Consider the following 23,658-nt stretch of genomic DNA (forward strand, 5'->3'; position numbering starts at 1 on the left):
TTCTGTTTATTGGAGACTTGAAATAATATATTTTAGAAAAGTGTAGATTGTTCCCTTGTGAAACTGTTTTGTGCAACCTCTCGGAATCTCAGTTTATGTAAAGAAGCCTGTATTTCAAATCCGTTGCTCTAATTGCAGTGCATTTTAAAATTGTACAAATGTGTAAAATTTGTGCTTGTGGAAGCTGCTGCTCTGAGTAGCCACACTTTCCTTAATGTCACCCTCGCAACCCTCAAGCTATTGCATGCCCCGTTCATGAAAGGATACTTCACTGGGATGATGTAGCCTAAACAATTTGGCTCTAAAGCCTCCTTATCTAGCGCTTCCCTTAAAATTATATTAATTTATAATATATATTGAATGATAGCTTTACAAAAACAAATTCATGAATTGATCTTTATGAAAATGACTCTTTCCAGTAAGTAAAAAAGGGTTATCACAGTTTTGGTAACTTGCACGAGTTCGTATTGAAAAAAACAAACAAACAAACAAAAAAACCCCAAAACAAAACAAAAAAAAACAAAAAACCTTTCACATGTTCTTAATGACTTTAAAACTGATGTGCTCTAGGGGCACGCTCAGTTGTATGGTCTGAAGCAGTAGACACCATACAGCTTATGCTTTTTATCTGGGAACCCCACGAAGCGCACGGCAGCCTCCGTGGGACTGCAGCGCCTCCTCGGCCGAGAGATGGGGTAGCGGACGCTGCCATCCGCCAGCCAGCCCGCATCGCAGCGGTCATATCCCAGAAGTTTCCAGGCTGCGAAGATCTGGCCCACTTTTGCGATCTGAGCACCATCGTTGAGACAAGCTTGCACCGCTTCGTCGTAGGTCAGCTTGGTGGGGTGGATCAGGTAGTAAAACCGGCCTGCGGAGAGAAGGGGAGAGAGTTATGCGCCCGTCTGCTGCTGAGCCGCCCAGAGATGGAAGCAGCCCAAACGGAAGTGTTCCCCATGGAAGGGGGAGATAGAGCAATGCAGGGTTGTGGGTTAAACGTAGCGCCCCCCCCCCCGGTCATTCGCCATTAAATTAGTTTTTTCCTTGTCCCTTAATATAAGTTCAGACGTGCCCTTTTAGAGCTTTGAAACCGAGAAGGGAAATGACAGATGCACTTTCTGTTAGCTAATTAGTGACTAAAAGGGCCCTTCTGTAGCACCACAGAAGACAGAATTCCATGTTAAAAGGAAGAGCTATTTAAATTCTAGCTGTACAAGACTGAACCCTAGCACAAGTTTCTGGAGAGGCAAAATTTGAATGTGAAAAGATCAAAAAACATTCCTGGCATAAAAGTCCATTTAAAAAAAAATCAAAAGCCCTCAAGTCCTTTTCATTACAGGTATCAATAAGACATTATTCTGATTCAAAGACTACAGTATGAAAATGCAAAAAATACAGGAAGTCACTTGCCATAAATAATGCGGACTCAGAATGTGAACCGAGTCTGTTCAGTTACTAGCAAAGAGGATAAATTTATGTATTCAGTGGGAGCTCTGACACCTAACCATTTCTTGATTGCACAAGAAAGAGTGGATTAATCTTAGCCACTCATTGAATAAAGTTAATTACTGAAATACCTTCAGTGTATATTAAATATGCATACAATGTATAAAGTAGGACATCAACTGGCTGAAATGCTACGTGGAAGATTTTCTCAGACTTTGAGTCTCAGTGGAATATAATCAGACTCTATTACCTGATTACACATTGTAGTGGGACGTCTCCTTGCCCTCCATTACATATAGCTTCCTGCAGTATAAATGAATGCTTGCCTATTCTTTCGGGTGAGACTAAGACAGTGTGATTTGGAGGAAAGGTGGAGGCCACCAGAGCATGAGTTAGAAGGTTGGCTCTGTCATCCATACCAGAGGTCCGCACACTACTGCACACGGGTCGCCAGAAGTTGTGTTGAAACACAGGCATACCCATCCTTTTCATACTCTCTGTGGCTGTTTTGTATTACAACGTATAAAACTACACTGAGTAGCTACAACAGAGACTGTGCGGCCCACAAAAGCCAAAAATATTTATCATCTGGCCCTTTACAGAAAGTTGGTTCATCCCTGATCCCTTCCTGTTTTTCCCAAAGCATGTTGCCAGGGAACTAACATAGAAAATGATGGGGCCAGGGTTTGCTTTATGGGCGTGTGACCTGTGCAGTTACACAGGGCTCCATGTGTGTTGAATGTACTTCTGTCACCATCTTAAAATGCATAATTTTTGAACATAATTGTGACCATAAATTTTGAAAATAATTATGAACATGAATTTTGAACATAAATTTTGAACCCACATTTTCATTCTGCACTAGGTCCCACAAATTGTGTAGCTGGTTCTGGATGGGGAAGACTGGGTTGGGAGTTGAAGACAACAGACCTACCATCAACACGGAGACAACCTATATCTCTTTTCTTCTGCTTTCGTCTCCAGTGTCATTGCTACTTTTTTGTTTCTTGTTGTTGTCGGGCTTTTGTTTTTGTTTTTGTTTTGCAAAGTCCTCTTTACTCTGAGCTGTCTCATTATTATGAGTTTTACTGATCAACTATGAACATAATTGCCTTTGTAATTTAGAGTATGACATAGAGGCTACTCTCCCTTCAATTAGAGACCTGTATCCCATGGCACACATCTCTATGACACACAGTGACAGCATCATCTATGTCAATAACAAACAGACCCTGTAGAATATCTCAACTTAAACCATTTTATAATTACAATCAGATGCAATAATACCTAGGAATAGTGGAAATGGACATTTTTGCTCCTGTGAATATTTTTTTAAATTATGATGTTAAAGAACTTTTCATCTTTTCTAACTCAGGGCAATACATCAAAGCATGTAAGATTAAAAATTGAGTGTGGTGTTATAGTACACATTGGTCCCCAGGACAGGAAAGAAGGCAGTAATATCTTACTATTACCGAAGAGCTTAATAGCTTACCATTGAAGTTAGATGTAAAACAGAAAACATCATATCTGCTTTTGTCTTTATCCCAAAACCCGTAGTTCCTGACACCGGGCACCGTGTTCTGGCCCCCGCAAGGCTCTCTGGGCTTCGTGATGGGGTACTGCACAGACCCGTCACTGAGCCAGCCGGCGTTGCACCAGTCTAGCCCGCCCCGCCAGGCATCGTACAGCTGGTCGAAGGAGGCAATCACAGCATCCTGGTCCAGACACGCCTGCTGTGCCTCGTGGAAATTGAGATTGTAGCGCCCGAGTCGTGGGAAGTAAGGGAATACCACACCTGTCCAAAGAAGAGACCAAGGGATTAGTGGGACAGAAAGTAACAACCGTGAGCAAATGTCGCTTGAATGGTGAAAACAGAATACAGTCTCCATCAGATGAAGTTACGGTTTTTGGTCAGCTTGCAGGGGTTTCTCGTGGTCCCTTTCCCCTACAAACAGCCTCTCAGCTCTGAGCATTTCACAGTTAAGATATGCGGTTTGATGACTTCAGTGAATTACCCTTTCACTAAGAGTTCAATTTAAGCTTTAACATTCACCTTTTTGGAATGATTCATCCATGGGTTATATTTTTCAAATAGCCTCCTTGAGAATTTACCTTCTGCTGCTTCTGTTAATAACTTTAAAATGGATTACTACTGAGTCCTTTTCAGCTAGGAAAAAGTCAATATTGAATACTAATAATGGGGAAGGAATAGAAATAGTGCTCAGAGAGAAGGAATTTATCAGAATTTGCATGTTTTTTGTTAGTAGTTATATAATTAGTAATTAGCTTAGGATAGTCTTTTATTTTTTTACTTATTTTTAAAAAGATTTCATTTATTTATTTATTCGGGGAGAGAGCGCCTTGGAGTGAGGGGGAGCAAAAGGAGAGGGAGAGAGGGAATCTCAAGCAGATTCCATGGCACAGAGTGTAGAGCAGACTCAGGGCTTGATCCCAGACCCTGAGATCATGACCTGAGCTGAAATCAAGAGTTGGATGCTTAACCAAATGAGCCACCCAGGTGCCCCACTTAAACAGCCTTTTATTTTTATTTATTTATGATAGATTCATTCTTCATTTTCTTTTATTTTTTTAAGATTTTATTTATTTATTTGACAGAGAGAGTCACAGCGAGAGAGGGAACACAAGCAGGGAGGAGAGGGAGAAGCAGGCTTCCTGCTGAGCAGAGAGAGGACCCTGGGGATCATGACCTGAGGGAAGGCAGCCACTTAAGAACTAAGGCACGCGGGTGCCCAGGACAGCCTTTTAAATGTGTAAACAAACATGGTAACAAGTGATTCAAATTAGATACATTATTTTATATCTGCTCCTAGAAACTTACTTACCTAAGTAACTTTCACTTAGGGGGTTTCTTACTTGGAGAAACTCAAAAATCATTTTACACATATTTAAGAAAAACCTAATTAAGCAGCCTTATTTCATATTAATAAGCCAATTCTTTACAGTGGAGCATACCTCACTCCATACTCCATTGAGGGTATCCTGGCTTGGTTATCCATTTCAACTTTAAATTGTAGCCCTTGATCTTATTTTTTTTTCTGTTCTTGTATGCACAACAAAAATGAGAACTTTTGTTTAAAATAATTCTTCAGTGTCCATATTCATATGTTGTAAATTGAAATGAGCTTTTAAAAACATTTTTCTTGCAAATAGGGGAAAAAAAAAACAACCACAAACCCTTCTCAAAGCTTGTCCTGTACAAGGCAGATACAGAATAAATATCAGTTGAGTTAATGCCAAAGAATTAAGTTAAATATTTGAGAGGGCAAAACCCTTAACAAATATGAACAGTGTGACTTGACTTTGCCTGGGAAGATACAATGGCTTCCCCAAAGCCTTCTTTTGGGTCAGATAATCACTGGAGGTGATTGAACCATCTCCTAACTTTCTGCGCATTTTCTTTCAAAGATAAGAATTACAGCATCAGAAAGCAAACTTGTATCATTTGCTGGACTTTCAGAAGGACCCCTGCCTCAAAATGTCTCCCCATAAAAGACAATTAATTCAGAGTGGTTATTTAAGGCCTTGCCTTGGATTTTTGGTTATAATTAGAAATAATTAATGCTTTAGCTTGTGGAATATAATAAATTGTCCCACTGACACAGTAATTGGTGAGTTATATCACAAGTGCTGTTTTATGAGACCGCAGACCCTGTTCAAGATGAATGTACGATTCACTAATGATGTAACCAGGACACAGGAAGTGTTTTCTTTTATAAATTGTCCTGGAAGACTCTACAAGAAGAAATTTCAATAGCCTAAATCCAGTCGTGTCCACCCAAGGCCTCTGCAGGACACGTTTGTCCCTCTAGGATGGTCCAGCTGGCAATGTTCCCTAGAGGCAGCGATCCAGGAAGGCTTCCTGATCTCATCCTGCCTTCTCAGGTTCTTGGCTGAGGGATCTGTAAGTTGAATCAGAGCCAAAAGGAAGGAGGAAAAGACTCTCTCAGTTGCCACTGCCCCCTGCAGTGATGGGGGTTGGGGGGGAGCCTGAGATGGTTCTATCGAAGAAGAGCTATTTCCAGGCATCCAGCTAAGAACCCAGTTAGGGCTGGGAAGGAACTGCTATAGCTCTCCCTGTCCCCTCATGCCTTTCATCCTCTTTCCTCAGAACCCCAGCAATGCCAACGAAAAGAAAAAATTTTAATTTATCCAAGAAAGATTTCCTTGGCAGCTAGACCCCAAGTGAGAGAAAAATCTCAAAGTGTTTCAGTCTGGAGGGAGAAACCATTTGGATTGGAGTCCGTTTCCCAAATGTCTCAAGAAGGGAATAGTGGAGACTATAGGATATTTTAATTTACAATGATTTTTAAGACTTAGAGAGCCTTTCTGGTTTTAAATTCACTGTGGTGGTATTTGGTGGACTCTCGTGGGAATTAGGAAAAAATTTTCTTGAGTAGTTGGTTCTTGATTAACCGTTGAATGTTACCATGATTGATTCAGTTCCAAATTCAGTGTAATGTATTTTTATTTAAGTTCCTTTCAAATTTAACATAACTTCATGCAAACATTTCTTAAAGTCATGATGAAAAAAAAAAAAAAAGTCATAATGAGGGGCTCCTGAGTGGCTCAGTGGGTTAAACCTCTACCTTCAGCTCAGGTCATAATCCCAGGGTTCTGGGATCGAGCCCTGTATCATCGGGCTCTCCACTCAGTGGGGAGCCTGCTTCCCCCCTCTCCCTGCCTGCTCTCTGCCTACTTGTGATCTCTGTCTGTCAAATAAATAAATAAAATCTTAAAAAAAAAAAAAGTCATAATGAAACCCAATACTGAAACTTCATTATTTTGCAACTGTAGGAATGAATGGCCAACTTATTGTTATATTAATTCAAAACATTTAGTTGAATTTTAATTAATGTTTATGATTATGGAAAAGAATGCATCCCAAGTAAATCAAGGTCTATTTCTGTGTCTCAGCCAAAGTTGTAAAAGTTTCACCATACTGTGCTCATTTGGTGTACACATTTCAATAATCAGATGTTTCTTACAAGCAGGGACATTTCTGAAACTGCATGTTTGTTAGTGTTTTATTTATTTACTTGTTTTACTTCCCCCAAATTAAGATTTCAACATCCAAGACTGTAATTGCAGAAATCTTTCTCTGTGGAAAAAATGTGCACTTCCTGTAGCTGAATTATAGAGGGAATGGATATTGCTTTCATCCAGCATTACAAAAATACAAAGTAAACTTCCATCAGTGAAAATGAAGGGCGTGTGATTATTTTCCAAGTATGATTATTTTATCCTCATATGTCAAAATGTAATCAGAAGTTGTCTCTTTTCCCATGAACGGCTGGTATGCATCATGACAAAGGTAATTAATAAAGATGATCTACGTATGGAGAAGAATGTGAGTGGTTTAGTCAGTAGAAATACATTTTGAAAACATACTCTTTAATATTTATAATTGCACAGTCCAGTTCATCCTAGTTGTTGGCAAATATCAATTTGTCAGACATCTGAAGGATGTTCATTCCATAGCCCATATGAAAGCTAACGTCAATTCCAGTAACTTGAGTAATAGACACCATGAGTATAATTTTCCCTTCCTCAGTGCCCTTTCTAGTGCCTCTCAGTGCTATACACATATCTGAATTATTTTTTTCTATTTCTAAAAGTTCTCAGACTATATTTTTTTGTAGCTAGCCCCATTGTCACTACCAGAAAACCAATACAATGGGAGATTGGAAAAAAAAAAAAAGTGCCACATTTTTAGTTTAGTTTAGTTTAGTTTGAATCCAAGACAGAATAAAATCTTGTACTATAAATACAAACCATATAATTTGGACATCTTAAAGAAGAATGATTTTTGTCCTAATTGGAGAAATTCTTTGGAGAACATAGCATTTAGCATGTATTAAAGGACCAATGTAATTTAAAACATTGTACAAGTACAGCTGAAAAAGCATCATCATGACATTTAAAATGATATGCTTCCTTGGCCTTATTTACATACATTAGCAGATTGATGAGGACTTTGACTGAAACTTGCCTGATGGTCACATGTAAGAATGTAACTGATAATGAAAAAAAGTCAAAAACTGGGTTGGAGCTATTATGGGCTAACCACAAAATCTCTTTGCCACATAGTCCTTAAACTCTTAAGTATATAATCATGGCACCTTGCTCATCTGTCCCAGACTATGTGGAAATTACCAAGTCACTCTCAATGTCTACCTTCAGGTTAGCAACCAAGCTTCTTCAAATGTTATTCTACAGTAACCATCTTAAATTTATTTTTGTAATTTCATTTTAAAATACGAGTCCTTGCCTCATATTGCAGCATACATAAATAGAATAATATGCTATCTGAGTTGTTCTTGAAAATTATTCAGTGCAAATGGGATTATCCAAAGCGAGATAAAATAAGGTGTCTTTAGGGTGTCTGGGTGGCTCAGTGGGTTAAAGCCTCTGCCTTCAGCTCAGGTCCATGATCTCAGGGTCCTGGGATCGAGCCCCGCATAGGGCTCTCTGCTTGGCGGGAAGCCTGCTTTCCCCCCTCCTCTCTCTGCCTGCCTTTCTGCCTACTTGTGATCTCTGTCTGTTAAATAAATTTAAAAAAATAAATAAGGTGTCTTTATCATGGTAATTTTTGAAGCTGGACAATGGTATACAGGGATTCAGTATACGAGTCTTTCCATTTTTCTAAATGTTTGAAATTGGCTGTGATAAAAATTTTTTTTTATCTTATCCTATTGCCAAGCTGAGAACCTTAAACCAACCCATGTGGAGGCAGACTGTCTATAGCACCTGCTGCTCACATTTTTCCCCTTGAGGAATTTCTCTCTCACACCCGTGATGTCCTCTCCCTTGCTTTTTTACGCTCTCTGCCTTTGGAAGGACCAGGTTCGCCTTCTGCGGTCCCAATCAAGCGTTCCTTGCTTTGCAGTACTTTCCATGGCGTCCGTCCATGGTGTGCATGTTTTGTTTATGTCTTTGAAAGCTTAAACCCACTGTATCCAACATTCAGTCACTTGCAAACTGGAGTTTATAAGTACGAACTACTTGTAAACAAGTAGTTTACAAGAACAACTTTGTTCTTGGTACCTGATGCCGTCAACTAGATTGTACGTATTGGGTGGAGAAGGCAAGTCGGCAAACTTTGCAAAACAAAGTGTGATGAGAGTTATAATGGAACCCTCTGTAAGGTGCGAGAGCTTCGCAGCTATGGAGCGGAGGGGACAGGGTGAAACTCGAATCTTACTCTTGGGAGATGTGTATGTTCTTCAGTTGTTCAGAAATGGATTCATGTGTATAATGCCAAAGGTTAAAATGTTAGCTGTTTCAAGGCAGGTGCTCTGGTTAATGACTGCTTCTACCCTTTCTGCAGCACACAAGAAAGGCAGAAAAACGCTACCTGCAGGGAGGGGAACGGAACCACCATGAGCCACCATGAGCACACCAATTAATGCACTGTGACCAAAGACAGCCGGTAGATAATCACCCGAGTCACTCTGGGCGCTTTAAGAATCCTCTGCAGCCAGAAACTGCCAAAGACTGCTGCCTTTTGGAAGTCTCTGGTCTTCTCTCCAACAGAGAATTTCTCCTCCTTGGATCAGAGTGGATAAAAGCAGAGGCTTCTTCCAGTGTTCTTGCTGGCAAATTCCAGTTCTAGCTCTTACTACTGGCCATGTTACCATAGAAAAGGAGTTCTCCCTAAGTCTCCTCTGTCAAGGGGGATTACTGAGGTGAACCAAACAGGGTGCACGGGAGTAGAGCAATGGCTTTGTACTTGCTTACTCTATAACCCAAGTCTACCTTATTTCCTTTATTTATTTATTATATTTGAAGGGTAGTTGACCTACAATGTAATAATTTCTGCTTATTTTAAAATACTTACTTTTGAAAGTGTATTAGAATCTTTAATAGCCTGTCAGACCGTTGAATGAAAAGAACCAAGATTTGGAAATCTTCACATCTCCTGGCACCGAAATAGCACTTACAAAAATATTTATCAGTTAAATTGGTTTCTTGGACACATTTACTTGGCTCATATGTTAATGGGTTATATGGTAGAGAAGTGTTCCAATAGCATGGAAAATGTGGTGATTTGGGATGGGGAAGGGCCTGGGCAGGAAAAATTACTCTTTTTACATTTCCTTTTCAACACCTCTAAGTATGTCTTGAATACAGTCTCAGTTTGACCTTGGAGTGCATCATCCTCTGACACATTGTAAAGTTCCTTTTTAAACAAAAGTATAGCAGGCTCCATGCTCAAAGCTCTTAGCAAGCAGGGATCCAGGTGGAATATGGATATCTTATATTCATTGTATTTATTTTTATGGTTTCCTTCTCTTTCTGGCAAGTTCTACTGCTTTCTAGTCACTTAAAATTTCATTTTAAAATAAATGTAGGGAGATAGTAAATATGGCATGGTATAGAAACAGAATTTTAGAAGAAAAAGTAACTGAACAGATAATGTAGTTCAACCTGTTTTTCATAGATGAGGAAGCCAGGTACAAGAATTAAATAATTTGCCCCAGTTTCAAAACTCATACTGGTAGAACTGGGACTAACCTGAAAGTTTTGGTTGGTACTACTAGCTCGAGGGTCTGTCCACTGCCTGCTGCCCCTTCGATAAAGAAAATTGGTTGTCGTTCATATTTGATGATTAACTGTTTTCCCTAAACCAATCACTTCTTTCATCTTGAATAATGCCAATGTTTATGGATATTCATGTGACTCAATAAAAACTGAAAGTACAAGGTGATATGGAATCAGGAGCCAAGAACTATGACTAAGAGAGACAAGAGGAAAAAGGAGAGACAAGAGAAGATCCCAAAAATGTACTTTATGATATCATGCAATTTATTAGATACCTAAAGCTGAGAAGTCTCCATGTGTGTGATGGGATTCTGTGGGATTCAGGAGGTCACCTCTTCAGGGATACGCTAGTGGGGCAAACAGATGCTTTTCCAAAAGCACAAATCTGTCCTAGGTTATAAAAGGGACTTCTAACAAACACACACCTCTAGTTTACGCGCAGAAGGAAGGAAAGTATTCTACCAAAGCAGCCAAAAATTCATCCTTCAGTGTAAAGAAACACTGAAATTCATGAATATAAGATGTTCTGAGATGCATGAGAAACAGAGGAGTTTCCCCACTGGTGGGGTCTATAGAGGGTGGACTTTGGGCAGCGAGGACACTTTTTATTGTTTATTTCTCTACATTTTGGTTTTTGAACCTACTGGGTAGATTACATATTTCAGGGGAAAAAATTCCCCCAGAATGCCTATATTGTTTGGTATTTGGTGTTTAAAAGACTCTGGATCATTAAAGAAAGTTTACTTCTTTACTTATTTATTTAAATAAACCTGGAGGGCGCTTTTTTGTTAAATTAAGATTTCGCAGTTACTTTATAGAATACAATAACAGGTATTTTAGTTAGCAGATGTCCTTCACAAAAGTTGCCATTATTTTGAAACTGAGATAATGTTAGAAGCATAATAAAAATGCATCCAATCTGATTTCTCAATAACCATGTCATAAGATTTCAATTTTGAATAGCATAAGGCAGTTTCCAAATATTATTAATTCAATTCCACTGCACGTCTCTCCTACTTGCAAATAGCTTCAATTTTGTGTATAACTATTTTGTGTACATTTCAAATACGAAAGCTGGAATCAGTGACAGACTGCAAAATACAAAAGAAAAGAAGCCTGCTATGCATGGACTTCTGATTTCTCACGTTAATCGCTATGGTTACCACTAGACATTACTCGTCACAGAAAATGATTAATTATCATTTCCAAGTTTAAAATGATTTATAGATACCTACCTTGTAAATCTAATGCTACCACAGCAGTATCATCTTCCAATCCTTCAATCACCTCACACTTATATTTCCCATAATCCTCCAGGGTGAGGTCTGCGATCACCAGAGAAGCATCATTATCACTGCCTCCCTTCAGAAACACTCTACCCTGGTAGCCTCCATAGGCTTTCTTGTGATATCCCATGGAAACAAAAACGTCCACTTCCTTGAGGTAATCTGAAGTTAGCTTGGTCCACTTAATTCGGATCTTGTGGGTTCCTGAGCCAAATGCTGTAGGGTCTCGATAAAATTTACATGGCAGTGTAACATTGCCACCTCGATGTGAGAACACCCTGGCTTGTTCTGCTTCCACGAGTAGATGGGGGCCATTTTCTGCTAAAATAAAAAAAAAATAAAAATTAAAAAATTAAAAAAGAAGAAACATAAATATGCTTTTAGGCTTTCTTTTTAAAATAAAATATGCTATCTACACAGAGTATCTGACAACGATTAGCATTGGGTGACAAGCTTCTTTGCATTCTTGAACAGTAATATTTTTTGAACCACATAGAAAGATATCTTCAATACCTAGAGGGCACTTACAAGGTAGTCATGTCTTTTAAACCACTGAAAAAAAGAAGGATGTTAGTTATAATAGTTGAAAATTACTGAATATAAAACTCCACAGTCACCAAAGTTTGATAATTTAACAACAAATTCTATTTTTTCCTCTATTTAAATATCAAAAATACAGAAATAAGACCAAGTGAAATGATATAATCTTATGATGAATTTTATCAATACAAATGAAAATTTTCAAGGTAGGCAAATTTCTCTTCCCACCTGAGCTTTCTAATACAATAAATATTTATTTTAATTGTAGCAAAATTATAAAGCAATGTGATCAATTTTCACTATACTATTCTGGCCAAAGAAAATATACTCACATTGTGGTTTCTATTCAAATATACACTTGTGATATGCTATTCTCAAGGATTTCACACACGATGTATGTATTTTACTTTCACACAAAGACTAGACATCAGAAAGGTATTTTTAGCCAATGCTTAAAAAAACAAAACAAAACAAAACACAAAAAACCAAAGAATCCCTCCAGGTTTTGAAATATAGTCCTCAAAACTGATATGCTGAAAGTATATCCAAAGTTGTATTTATTTCCTGATTAACCAAATAATTGTTTCTTTGTTCCCTTAAATCTCCTTCTACCCCCTGTCTTTGCTTTCCGATACACCTTGTTTTCTAGTAAATCTCATTCCCACCTTTCTTTTCCTTGCCCTTTGGTTTCCCTCCTCCCGACTCCAAGACCGAGGTAGCCTTCCGGAGAGCACTGCAATCGTCCCTGCCTGCCAAGTCTTTGGGGCTGCCCTTCCCCAGGGAGCCAGCTGTGCTTTTCACATCTTGGCTTTCTCTGGGGTTCCCCCCACCACCCGGTGAGCTTATTGTGCCTTTGACCTTGACAAGGTCTCTTGAGGGCATGCAAGATTGGAAAATGAGAAAGCAATATAAAAACTCTTGGACACGGACATACCTTCTCATCTACACACAGCTTTTGGAGCTTGCCAAAAACTGCTTTGCATGAACCTCTGCTGCCTTTCCTGCCTGAGGCAAGTAGGGACTGCGTAAATCTCAGCTGTGAATCATTTAGGATGCACAGGTCAGGAAGAGCACCCACTCACCTCCAGACAGATCCCATAACTTACTTATTTAATGGCATACACAGAATTCAGATTTCAAAATAAAAAGTGCCCAAAGAGAGACACAGTGGTTATATTTTTAACATATACGATCAGAATGATCGTATTTAAATATTTATTTATTTATTTATGAGAGAGCGAGCGAGAGAGAGAGAGAGAGAGGGCACAAGACGTAGGAGGGTTAGGGGGAGAAGCAGATTCCCCACTGAGCAGGGAGCCCGATGCGGGACTGGATCCCGGGACGCCGGATCACAACCCGAGCTGAAGACAGTCGCTTAACCAACTGAGCCACCCAGGTGCCCCAGAATGATTATTTTAAAATGACCATATTTCATTTATAAGTCAGCCCCAATCCACAGAAACTGAAAAGTTTAACAAAGCCATTAATACCCCGTCTTGGAATAGATAATAAATAAGAGGATAATGGCTTAATTAAAATGAATCCTAAATCCAGTTCATTAAGCATTTCCTTTAGATTTTATTATCTTTTTATTTAGGATCATAGAATCATAAGGGATGAAAGGTAAATCTCTCCAATATAGATTAGTTCTATATTGGTAGAGACATAGGTAGCTCCCCTACCTGTTATCTTCCCCCTACAATATCCCAACTGTTGCATCCGCACGTGTCCTCTTTCCAGGGGCGAGGAAAGTGCTGTAGACTGCTCAGTAATGCCTGAGGGTTGTAGGGAACATCTCCTACCCGGGTGCCTGGAAGGACACTTGGGCGGTGAGCTTCCCCTGCCAAGGCTTGAGCTAAAACCTGACACAGGGCTATAGGAGGCTGCAGTTTCATGACTCTCACAAGATTTTTACTTTCAAGTCAAAGCTAATGTCCAAATCCACAGGGACAAGGATATTACAGTAGTTAGGAACAAGGGTTGCAATGTTATACCTTGTTATAACCTCACCTCCTCGATTAATAGCTCTGTAGCCTTGAGCAAGCTGTGTAAGCTCTAAGCTACCATTTCTTTCTTTCTTTTTTTTTTTTTTTAAAGATTTTATTTATTTATTTATTTGACAGAGATCACAGGTAGGCAGAGAGGCAGGCAGGGGTGGGGGAAGGCTCCCTGCTGAGCAGAGAGCCCAATGGAGGGCTCCATCCCAGGACCCTGGGGTCATGACCTGAGCCGAAGGCAGAGGCTTTAACCCACTGAACCACCCAGGCGCCCCCTAAGCTCTCATTTCTTTACCTGTGAATTAGGAATAGTAATATCTAGCTTGTCTAGCTGACCTCTTAGACATGTGGAGGTCTGATCAAAAGTAAGTGTGCACTCACCGTTAACTGTTCCTACTGCGTAGATCTCCCAGTTTTTCTCAAATATGGTACTACCTGACACTGAGCATAATTTTGGCCCTCATTAACTCCACTTACTTATAAAACTTTGAACCATGTGGGTTGAAAAAATACATAAAATGCCAACTGTATGATAAAGGAGACGTAGAAATTATTCTGTGGTTTCACATAATCATCAGGTGTTCTAGAATGAATACAAGGTCTGAGTGCTTCATAAATTAAAGAGTCAAAGCAAAGATCAAAACTCTTGTACAAGGGACTGAGACTTCTAATTTTTTTTTCCCCTGTGGTTAACTACACATCATCTTGTAGTATTTTAGAAGTGTAAGCTTCTAATTTTTTTAGGTACTATTTGCTTATAATCCAACATTGTGAGTAGATGATGACTTATGTGGTATAATACTGAGAATAGAGCAGATACAAAAATCTACTGATCTCCCACAAAATAATTTTTCTAACAAGCCTGCCAGAATGTCTAAAATTCTGTAATTCTTATTTTTTGGGGGCGGCGGGGTGTGGGGAGGCTGGGCATGGAGGTAATCAATGCCAGAAGTCCATGGCTGGAAGGTTAAGAAAGACGTGTAATGTGTAACACATCGGGTGATTGAGGGTCATCAGTGTTCATTAATCTAAACCACCAGCATGGCATTGAGAACAATGCTTTTTGTTAGTTTGCTTGTTTTTAGAAGATCAGCGCTTCAGATCATAAATCACTGAGCATTTTGGTGAGAGTGACCTGTTGCAGAACAAAAAAGATATAGGAGGAAGCACTGGCCTGTGAGTCAGGGTGTTTCACTGACTGGTCTGCCTCATGAAAATATTGACTTTGGGACTTTTGTCAGGCTCATCATGGCAAGTAGTCATGATGGGGGTGAGCCAGGAAACACATCAGCTGAAGAGGTGAGAGGGCAGGGACAAAGAGCAGGAAAGGGGATGGAGCATGAGTGCTCGACCGACCAACTTTGCACCCAATTGTCCAACTTTGCACCTGGCTTGCCTAGTAAGTCTTGAATTTCATCCTTGACTGCAAAAACCTAAGTGGTTTGAAATTAACATTTAAATCAAACTGTTTGATCAACAGGCAGTTGCAAAGCAAATAAAATGCAAGAGCTAAAAATAAACCTTGATCATCAGAATAAGCACTCTTATGTTTTTTAAAATTTTAATAAAAAATATGAAAGAATACATAAAACTAGGCAGCATACATATGCTTATTTCGGAAGGACTGGGAAAGTTTAATTTGTAAGTCACAGAAATTTCATATTTCTTTTTTTTTTTTTTTGAAATGTCATATTTCTACTAGTGAGTATCAATGACAGTGACTTGAAAGATTTGATGCCCTTCAAAGACCACAGTTGTCTCCAGGGGAAACAGCAGGGCCTCATTATTATTTTACGAATTCTGCTGTGAAATCCAGGGGACATCATTCAATTTCACCAAATTATGAAAGCAACTCCATGACCAAACAACTCATCTTCTTATTGCTGTGTCATTTAGATGATCTCTTGCAAACAAGAGATCACAAGCAATTAATTAGTTGCAGAAATACAATGTAGAAATATGGTATTGGATTTTATTTTTTCCAAAGATTTTATTTATTTATTTATTAGTCAGAGAGAGAGAGAGAGAGGGAGAGCGTGAGTGAGCGCACACACAAGCAGGCAGAGCAGCAGGCAGAGGCGGAGAAGCAGGCTCCCTGCCAAGCAAGGAGCCCAATGCAGGACTTGATCCCTGGACTCTGGGATCATGACCTGAGCCAAAGGCAGCGGCTTAACCGACTGAACCACCCAGGCACCCCATGGATTGGATTATTACCTATTTTTCTTAGTTCTTTTAAAAGTATAATCATTTTTTTTATGGCAGTTCATTGCTGAAGGAATACATATGACAGAAAAAAAGAGGTGTTACAGATTGAAGTTTGTCTTTTTACAGTGAATTGTGGATTGTGCAAAATAACCAGTCTTAGCATTGGTTACTTTCTCATTGGGGTATAGATGAAGTAGGGTCATGACTTTGGATTTCCTAGACTAATAAAATGTAAAACACAAAACAAGACAAAAGTGGGCAATATATTTAAGATGACTAAACAAGGACATTAAAAAATATTACTCTCCCAAGAAAAAAAAACTCTACCAACATCATTTGAATTCTTTTTATTGTGGTGAAAATGTATGTAATGTAAAATTTGCCATTTTAACCAATTTTAAGTGTAGAATTCAGTGGTATTAATTGCCTTCACAGTGTTGTGCAACTACCAGAATTTTTATCACTCTGAAGAAAAAGCTAATTCCTTCCTGACACTCCAACCTGGTTGGCTCAGTTGTCAGCTCCATGATGAGTCATTTGAGAAAACTGTACAAGGTTTAAAATTGGTTCCTTATTTTTGTGGTATTTGTTGTCACTTGGTGGGTTTGGATGTGTAAGACTCACAGTGTGGAAGGTGTTAGTTTCCTGCAGGTAAACAGACTGGTGCTAGGTAGTTACAGCGGAGGCCTGCTTCTGGCAGGCATTTTTGCTGCAAACCTTCAGCTGCATAAGTCATTGGCCGTACACAATTTTGCCGTAAAAGATAAGACAGAACACAACAAAACAACTGGTTGCCCATTTGGTTTGACAGTTTGTTGCTTTCATCAATTGGTGGTGACAGTTTGGTTTCATTTCTCCATTGATGCAATACTCCCAGTTTCTGTTGTGTAAATCTTAGCCTTCATACAGTGACACAGAGTTTGAACCCATGTTTTCCATAGAACTTTGGAATGTCTATCCACGGTAAACCAAGAACAAACAACAATGTAGCAGTCTTCGACAATGCAACACAAAGCTCAGTTACAAGTGTGCCTGGGTGGCTCAGTTGGCTAAGCAGCTGACTCTTGATTTTGGCTCGGGTCATTATCCCAGGGTCCTGGGATGGAGCCCCTTGTGGGGCACTCTGTTCAGCAGGGAGTCTACTCATGTACTCTACCTATATATATAAAAGATAAATAAGACTTTTTAAAAAAGCTTAATTATAAATATGCATCCAAGTATTTGGAAACTGGTAAGTCTCTCAATGAAGGAGGAAATTTTATCAAAGAAAGAAAAAATAAGCTGCTGAACAAGGAAATGAACCAAGGCCAAAATAAATAAATACATAAATAAAATCCACACACACACAAAGGCATAATATCATGAATGAAAGACTTTGAAGACAAGTACTTAGGTATAATCCACAAAATAAAATTAGTTCTTTGCTCAGATTTGCCATGACTTTACACACATTTTAAACATATTCAAATATTTTGTATTTCATAATAAAATATTTTTAATTTTGTTACTCATATTTCATGTTTCATTATATCTTTTAAAATGAATGTCCTTTTTTAAAAGCATTTTATTTATTTACTTGATGGGGGGGGGGGGGGGGGTAGAGATTGCGCACAGGTGGGGGTAGAGGGAGAAGCAGACTCCCCACTGAGCATGGAGCACTATGTGGGGCTCCATCCCAGGACTCTGGGATCATGAACTGAGCCGAAGGCTGATGCTTAGCTGACTGAGTGACCCAGGTGCCCCATGAATGCCCCTTTCTAAAATTTTTTTTTATAATTTTATCTTCTTTTTTTTTTTTTTAAGATTTTGTTTATTTGACAGAGATCACAAGCAGGCAGAGAGGCAGGCAGAGAGAGGGGGAAGCAGGCTCCCTGCTGAGCAGAGGACCCGATGCGGGGCTTGATCCCAGGACCCTGAGATCATGACCTGAGCCAAAGTTAGAGGCTTTAACCCACTGAGCCACCCAGGTGCCCTATAATTTTATCTTCTTTGGCACAATTGCCTTACCACTAATCATACCATGAAAATGCGGCAAAAATGCTTGTGGCAAAGACACGGCAAAAATATCAGATAGGAGCCAAACCTGCTGGAGGATGAGCAACCAAGATGGGTTTATATCCTTATGGCTTTGCTTACCCTAATCTTCTGAAAATGATCCCTGTGTCTCTGGGCCATGCCTTGTTAACACCGTTCCTCCCACTCCAGGGTAGTGCTTGGCATGCAAGGTCTCTGTGTGTGACACAGGGTCAGGCTGCCTGGAGCCTGAGCTACCTACGGCACCAGATGTGGGTGTGGCTGCATTTACTTTATATCATACTGTAGCTCAAAGACGAAAACGTTTTAAAGGAACAATGAAACATAGACATGTGTTTCTAACTGTAACTTGTTACACTAGACTAGAATACATACTTCAGGAAAAAATTAAGGAGCATCTTACTCATTAACCTTTAACTCTGAATCATGATTTTGTTTCCTTCAGACAGGAATGAATCTAGTTTTTTCCTGAAGCTGTTCAACAGTTGTCCAAAGGTCCCATTGTTTGGCCATGATTCTGCTGGGTCTAGTCAGCTGTGCATCAGACACTTTTATGAGGGCCCTTTCCGCTGTCCCTGGCTATCGCCCTTTCTCCCCACACAGCCTTTAGTGTCCTTTCGGAGGGCTGGTTGCTTTTAGTCTGTCAGAGACTGAGCTGCTGCTGTTCCTTTCCCAGCTGTTCCTGAGCTGCGGAGGACCCTGAGCCTCTTCTCTGGGACTCAGTAGCTCGGGAAGAGTGGACCTGAGCTCTAGCGAGAATCCCTTCTTGCCCCCTGTCCTCTTGCCCCTTTCCCACATGTCCTTTCTGTCAAGACCTATTGATCTGGTGTACAGATCAGCTTGGATTTCAGACCACCTTTGCTCTCATCTGGAGTTTAAAGTCTGACCTGAAGACGCATAAGGGTGTGTGTGTGCTGCTTACTGTTTGTATCAATTCAAAAGAAACAGTTACATTTACTTAAACTGTATGAGAAAGGATTGACAAGAAACTAATGACTTTGGTAGCCTGTGGGAAGGTGAGGTGGGTATCTGGCAGAGGACTCCTGGAGATTTTCACTGTGTATACTTAGATATTTAGAAAAAATGTGAACTATGCAAATATATCACCTACGCTCACAATAAATGAAATAGTTGAGGGACTTTAACTGACAAGTAAACACAAAGCCTTGACGAAAGTGTCTCGGGAGAGATACACAAGAAACCAGTAGCCACAACCCAGTATACTGTTGTGATTTCAGGATCACAATCACCTATGGCTCTGCTAATAAAAAGCTTCTTTTAACATGTCTTCAAACATGCCAATTTCGCTTCATTTTCCCTCTTTTAAGAAACCATTGACCAAGGAACTGATTGCTGTCTAGCTTTGACTGTAAAAGAAAAGTCCTGCGCTAAAAATGAGTAAGTGAAGGCTGCCTTTGTTGTAAAGTCACTGCTCTTTCTCACCATCGGTGACCTTGCCTTTTGGACTCCGAGGCTCTAAGGACACACCCCTCCCCACACTGCTCCCGCCCCCTGCTGGGGCTTACCTTCTGACTATGGTATCATCTGTGCCCCGCTCGCTGCTATCAATCTGCAGCTGAACCCAAGTGCTTAGAAACGGGCTTTCGGGGCGCCTGGGTGGCTCAGTGGGTTAAGCCTCTGCCTTCAGCTCAGGTCATGATCCCAGGGTCCTGGGATCAAGCCCCGCATCGGGCTCTCTGCCCAGCAGGGAGCCTGCGTCCTCCCCTCTCTCTCTGCCTGCCTCTCTGCCTACTTGTGATCTGTCAAATAAATAAATAAAATCTTGGGGAAAAAATGGGCTTTCACAATGTCCTTAAATGGCAAGTGTCCTTCCTGTCAAGCATGTGATGTGCTGTGGTGCGTGCTCTCGGGGATTGACAGTATCCGTCTGCCTTCCTTGCCTTAGAGCTAACTTGCTTCTGTAACAGAAAACTGCCCAACACCAGCATACAGTATTGTTCTCAGTGATGTTTATCATGAATGGGTACCGTGTTGTTCTCTTATCCATAATTCATAGTAAAAAATAAGAATAAATGTTATCATCGTTTTAGAGCCTACAGGTTGATCTATGACACTGTTTTTTTTTTTAAGGTGGGTTTTTTGGTGTTTGCTTGTTTTGTTTTTGTTTTCTGGGACGGTGGAACTTTTTCTTCCTACAGGATGTCTTAGACAAAAGTCTGCCACATAAATCTGATCAAAGGTGAGCTTCTTTGCTTGAAACAGGCATCTGGAGCCTCCAAGCAGCTGTAGGCAATCCACTGAATGCTCTTTAAAAATCTCTTTTCTCGGAGGTAAACCTGAAAGCTGTGTTAGTATCCTGAAAAATAGTCTGTCTTCATCTTTTTTTCTAGCAGGAAGAAGTAAGGTGTGAGGAGGGTGTTTAATTCTGTCCGATGACTAAGTTCTTTGTGGGCTTTGTTTTTCCTTATCCTTTTGGTCTGGTGGGGGGTTTTTTTGTTTGTTTGTTTTTTTGTTAGTCATAATTTACTGGTTAAGCTTATGGACTCCTGCACTGTGTCATTTAACCTTTCTGTGACTCATTTTCCTCATGAGTAAAATGGAGTTAAGCCACCATTTTCCTAGGTTTCTTATGAGAGTTAAATGAGGTGATTCACTGAGAACTTAACTTTATGCCTGGCATATGGTGAGTGCCCAGTGGCTTTTACTGCCCAACACTTACTGAGGTCCAGAGTGTACTAGGTATGCAAACTGCCTTTTATCTTTGACATTGACTTCTCTCCTGTGCTCTTTCTGAAGACAGTTTCTGGAAGGCTTTGGTTTCTGAGAAATCCGTATCTCATCAACTTTGGATGATTCTTTTAATCTACCAGGACAGGAGCTCATTCAGGAGCACCACCTTGAAGCCTTTTCGAAAAAACCCAAATCTGTATCTATATAATCCAACTTCTTCCTGTCTCCTCCATTTCCCTGATGATTCCGGACGGTCTTCATTTGGGGATAGGGACGGCCTATATTCATTTACAGCTGCTGGCCCACCTAGCTCTTCTACCTTCTTGTAAGAATCCCCACGGTTGCCAGGTTTCTCCAGGAAACAGGAACAATTCTTGGATCACCTGGCTGGCTCAGTCAGTTAAGGGTCTGCCTCCGGCCATGTATCTTCACACATGACACAAAATCCAGGCTAACTGACTCACTTGAATTGTAAGACAGACTACTTACAAAGTAGTGGAAGGAAGGTACTGTATGGAACACTAAGAGACAACAGAATTTGGGGGCGCCTGGGTGGTTCAGCTGGTTAAGCATCTGCCTTTGACTAAGGTCATGATCCCAGGGTCCTGGTATTAAGTCCTGTGTCAGGCTCCCTGCTCAGCACTGAGTCTGCTTCTCCCTCTGCCTCTCCCCACTGCTTGTGTACTCACTCTTGCTCTCTCTCTCCCTCTCAAATAAATAAAGTCTTAAAAAAAAATAGGAATACTCGTAAGAATAGTTTCTTCAAGGTCCATGATCAAACTTTTTTTCATAGTGATTTGATTTCTTCTGAGACATAGTTATAGCAATTGAATAGAAGATGACAGCCAATCTTTACACACTGACAGACTCAACAATCTCTAAGAAAAGCTTTAGATAGAAGCTGTATTAGGAGCATGAGAATCAGCCTGCCTGAGTTTGAATCTCAGCTTTCACTTAATAACCATATGAGTAGGGACAAGCTTTGAACCTCTCTTAGCTTCAGTGGGGATAACCACCTTCATACAGTGCTATATGAGATGACCTAGGTAGTCCATTTTCTCTTGTGCATCACACATAGTGGTTTTAAATGTAAATATTCACTAATTAATATTATTGCCATTGCTAAGTCCAATATAACTTGCCCCAGAAATAGAGACAATCTTAATATTGTTGTCATTTTAGGGTTATCTGCTCTGGTTAATAATTTTCAGAGTTTAAATTTATCTATGATATCAAAGACTTATGCACAAAAATAGTAATTGATTCCTATAATTTTAGACTAAAAAACCAAATTGGGTTATCACAGTGATAGATTAAGGAAAAAATGAAAAATAACATTTGAATATTTCACTAATATGGTCAATGACATTCTTAATATAAACACACTTTCCAAGATTTTACTTGTAATACAGGTTTCTTTCAAAGGGTACGGGGAAACCAAAACATTAGCATGAGTCATTCTTCTTCATTTGGCTGTAATTAACCACACACTCTTTAATTATTGGAAATGTGTCTTTATGTGGTAAAGGGCTAGAGCTCAAATCTACTTGACTCTGCTCAGACCACTTCCACTTTGTGGTGAGATGTAAGGTCCAGTTATCCATAATTTGCAGAAAAGACATTGTTGGTTTTATACACTGGTATGGTTAATGTCTTCACTTAGTATGCAAGACCTCAAGATAATACTATCACAGAGTCAATCCTGGAGGCAAAAGAAATCTTTTGCTTCTTAATGAACAATCAAACTGATAACCTATAACGTAATGAGTGCCGAAATAAATGAAAGCTAAGTCGAACGCAAATACCCAGGTGGGCAGGGCTGAGGGAACTGATGGGAGCACCATGGTGCTGAGAACACCAGGGAGTGGAATGGACCGTGCCACTGCTGTGTACGCATGCTCCATTCTGAACGGGAGCAGGGTACTGGTTCCCGCTGATGATGCCCAATGCAAATGCCGGTTGAAAAATAGCAGGTTATTTGGACTTTTCAACAGATGCCAGAAATGTGGATTTTCATGCAAATGTCTCCTATTTTTAAATCCTTGCAATTAATTTAGATTTTTTAAAAATTACATGAGAAAAAAAAATAAATATGTGACCTCTGCATCCTCTTTTCACCTTACCTATTGGAGCTGAACATCTCCAAAGCCCAGACCAGGCTAGCTCCTCATCTCTACCTGCATTTCCCCCTTCTCCAGATGTTCTCAGCAGGCCCGTGGCTAAAAACAGCACTATGTACTGATGATTCCAAAACTTTCTAGCAGTGTACTTTTCCCTGAGTACCAAATGAATAAATCCATCTACCTGCTGGGCATATACTGGATGCCAAGGGACAATTTGAGTCCCTCTTCCCCTGCCCACACCTGTCCTTTCCACCATCTTCCTCAATTTCTTTATGCCTCACCATCCATTTGTTTGTTCAAGTCACAATCTAGAAGGTGTGTTTGATATACTCTTTTCCCTTAATCTCTATATCCAGTCTATCAGCAAGTGTTGCCATCTCTATCTTCTTTTTACTTTTTCCCCTAATTGGTTGATATCTCTCTACCACCCATTTCCACTGTGTCCTAGCACCTAGCATCCACACCACTAAGATTTCTCACCTAAGCTACCCCAAGACCCCCCCAAGGATCTCACCTTTCTTCTTGCAACACCATAATCCAGTACTCATGGGTCTTTTGTATTTGTAAGTCATATTACATCACTCTCTTGCTCAAAATCTTTAGCCATTTTTCAATGTTTTCAGAATAAAATCTGAACTCTGTACTCTAGACCAAATATAAAGCATTATGGCCTCACTCCTGCTTATTCTGTCCACCTCATCTAAAACCCTACTCTCTTCACGGTGAGGCTGCAGTCCCCCCAGCTTCTTTCGAGCTTGAAAGCGCTGTGTTTAC

At 40.0% G+C, this 23,658-nt stretch overlaps 1 protein-coding gene across 1 annotated transcript in view; it reads right to left on the reverse strand.

The window, feature by feature from the left end:
• Window positions 1-532: 532 nt before the first annotated feature.
• The window catches only part of LOC111148410 (hyaluronan and proteoglycan link protein 1), a 32,538-nt gene continuing 9,412 nt past the window's right edge, over window positions 533-23,658 (reverse strand). The window contains exons 2-4 of the mRNA XM_022504931.1: window positions 11,244-11,615; window positions 2,939-3,241; window positions 533-868 (exon numbers count right to left, since the gene is read on the reverse strand). Of these exons, the coding sequence (XP_022360639.1) occupies window positions 579-868; window positions 2,939-3,241; window positions 11,244-11,615 (965 nt within the window). The 3' untranslated portion in view covers window positions 533-578. The remainder of the gene's footprint in view (window positions 869-2,938; window positions 3,242-11,243; window positions 11,616-23,658) is intronic.

Source organism: Enhydra lutris, unplaced genomic scaffold, assembly GCF_002288905.1.
Source record: "Enhydra lutris kenyoni isolate GAN:26980312 unplaced genomic scaffold, ASM228890v2 scaffoldscaffold19, whole genome shotgun sequence".
In the NCBI taxonomy this organism is placed as follows: Eukaryota; Metazoa; Chordata; class Mammalia; order Carnivora; family Mustelidae; genus Enhydra; species Enhydra lutris.